Genomic DNA, 1,691 nt, shown 5'->3' on the forward strand with positions numbered 1-1,691 from the left:
TTCAACTTCAGCTTGCGCTTCCTCTTTTTCTATCGCACTTCATAATCTTGTTGTTTGTTTGTAGAACTAGAAAAACAGTACGGGAAGAAGATTTTGGTTAAAGAAGAAGGTGAAACTGACAATCTATCTGGTGCGTGCATATTGACGGCTGTTCTTCCCCCCCTCATTGATTTGGTTTGCAGGTTCATCCTTCATGCTCTATTGTATGTTTGCATGCAGATGGAGCTACTTCTGCAAAGATGGATGTTCAATTCGGTGCTCCTTGCATAACGCCTGTCTCGACTCCCATCTTAGCATCTAGCCTTGGAAAATTAGAACGAGATGCCCACCTGTTGAAACACTCTGCCATTAATAAATCTGCAAAAAAGTCGTTGCACAAGGCATTCCAAGTTGCTGCGAAGGCCGCCTATGCTGAAGGTAAGTGCTCTTCCTTTGCATGCGTATCTACTGCTCAACATAGATCTTACCTCGTCATCGTGAGTTATTGTCTGCATACCTTGTATTCCTGATCGCCAGTCTGAGTATGGTGCTTGGGGTTGCGTATTTGGTTCAGCTTGCTTGACGCTAGTTTTTGATGTTAGTCGCACTCATTAAATTGGTTATTGAGTACCTTGTATTCTTGATTGCCAATCTTGAGTAATGTGCTTGGGATTGCGTATTTGTTGATGCTTGGTCGATGTTACTTTTGAAAGTTATTCACGCTCATTATATTTGTTATTGATCACAGGTATCTTCTATTTGAACTTGAGATTGTCCACTTACTATTGCAAGCTTAGTGTTTGCGATAGAACTTCCATCCTAGAGTTGGATGAAGCGCCGTGAATTTCTAGAACAGGCTCTTGGCTGCCATGACTGTTTATTTGTAGATACTCTAAAATACCCCATACTCTGACATCTGTGACAGTTTCATTATATTTTCCCCCTCCTTCAAGCTAGTTCTCCATAGTCGTACAAATCTGTTTTTCTTGTGTTAACAACGTCTCTCAAAACTGTTGATTGTCGTATTACTTTCTGGTGGCTTTCTTTTGAACTCTTTGCAGTAACTTTCACAGGACTTGACTACATGAATATGGCCGCTCAATGCATTTTATTTTTAATAGCATTTCAATCTCTGTTTTTTACATTTATCGTGTTGATTGTATTTCCCCTTGAATAACTTGGAATTAGAAATTACTTTAAGATTCAATGGTCTATACAAATGCTTTGAAAATTTTAAATCTTCTTTTCACCACAATTGAAACGTTCCCCTCTATATTTATTTCAACTTTTCATTCTTTAATATAGTTTAAAAAGTTGTAAAAAGGAGTAGTGGAAAACACTATTTTTTATGACGCTTTTGTAATAAAGTCTATTTGAAAACCTTTCAATCTCTTCAATTACATACATCCAATTTATATTAAAGTTTAGGAATAAATTATTAGGCAAGAAACATTTTTTGTTTATTAATTACACAATTTAGAATGTTTAACTCAATATTCAACTAGCATACATACCACAACTACTTGCAGCAAGCAAATTGTCTGTGACACCTAACAAGACTTTTGAAGATGAAGCAAATTGCCACAGAATTGCATTCTAGGGGAAATTATTGGCGAAATATGGGACCTACGAAGCCAAACACCCTAAATATGCTGTTGTGCTTAGAGTTGATTTCACTGATAGGCACACCTGCGACACTATTACATTTGTTG

At 37.0% G+C, this 1,691-nt stretch overlaps 1 protein-coding gene across 1 annotated transcript in view; it reads left to right on the forward strand.

Moving 5' to 3' along the window:
• LOC147889475 (uncharacterized) overlaps positions 1-1,066 on the forward strand; it is a 1,203-nt gene extending 137 nt beyond the window's left edge. Inside the window, exons 2-3 of the mRNA XM_087391157.1 lie at positions 220-417; positions 728-1,066. Coding sequence (XP_087247283.1) covers positions 220-417; positions 728-822 — 293 coding nt within the window. The 3' untranslated portion in view covers positions 823-1,066. The remainder of the gene's footprint in view (positions 1-219; positions 418-727) is intronic.
• The last annotated feature ends 625 nt before the right edge of the window (positions 1,067-1,691 follow it).

This window comes from Dipteris shenzhenensis, chromosome 20 (assembly GCF_047967505.1).
Source record: "Dipteris shenzhenensis isolate YYH24624 ecotype China chromosome 20, Dip_SZ_1.0, whole genome shotgun sequence".
Lineage (NCBI taxonomy): Eukaryota > Viridiplantae > Streptophyta > Polypodiopsida > Gleicheniales > Dipteridaceae > Dipteris > Dipteris shenzhenensis.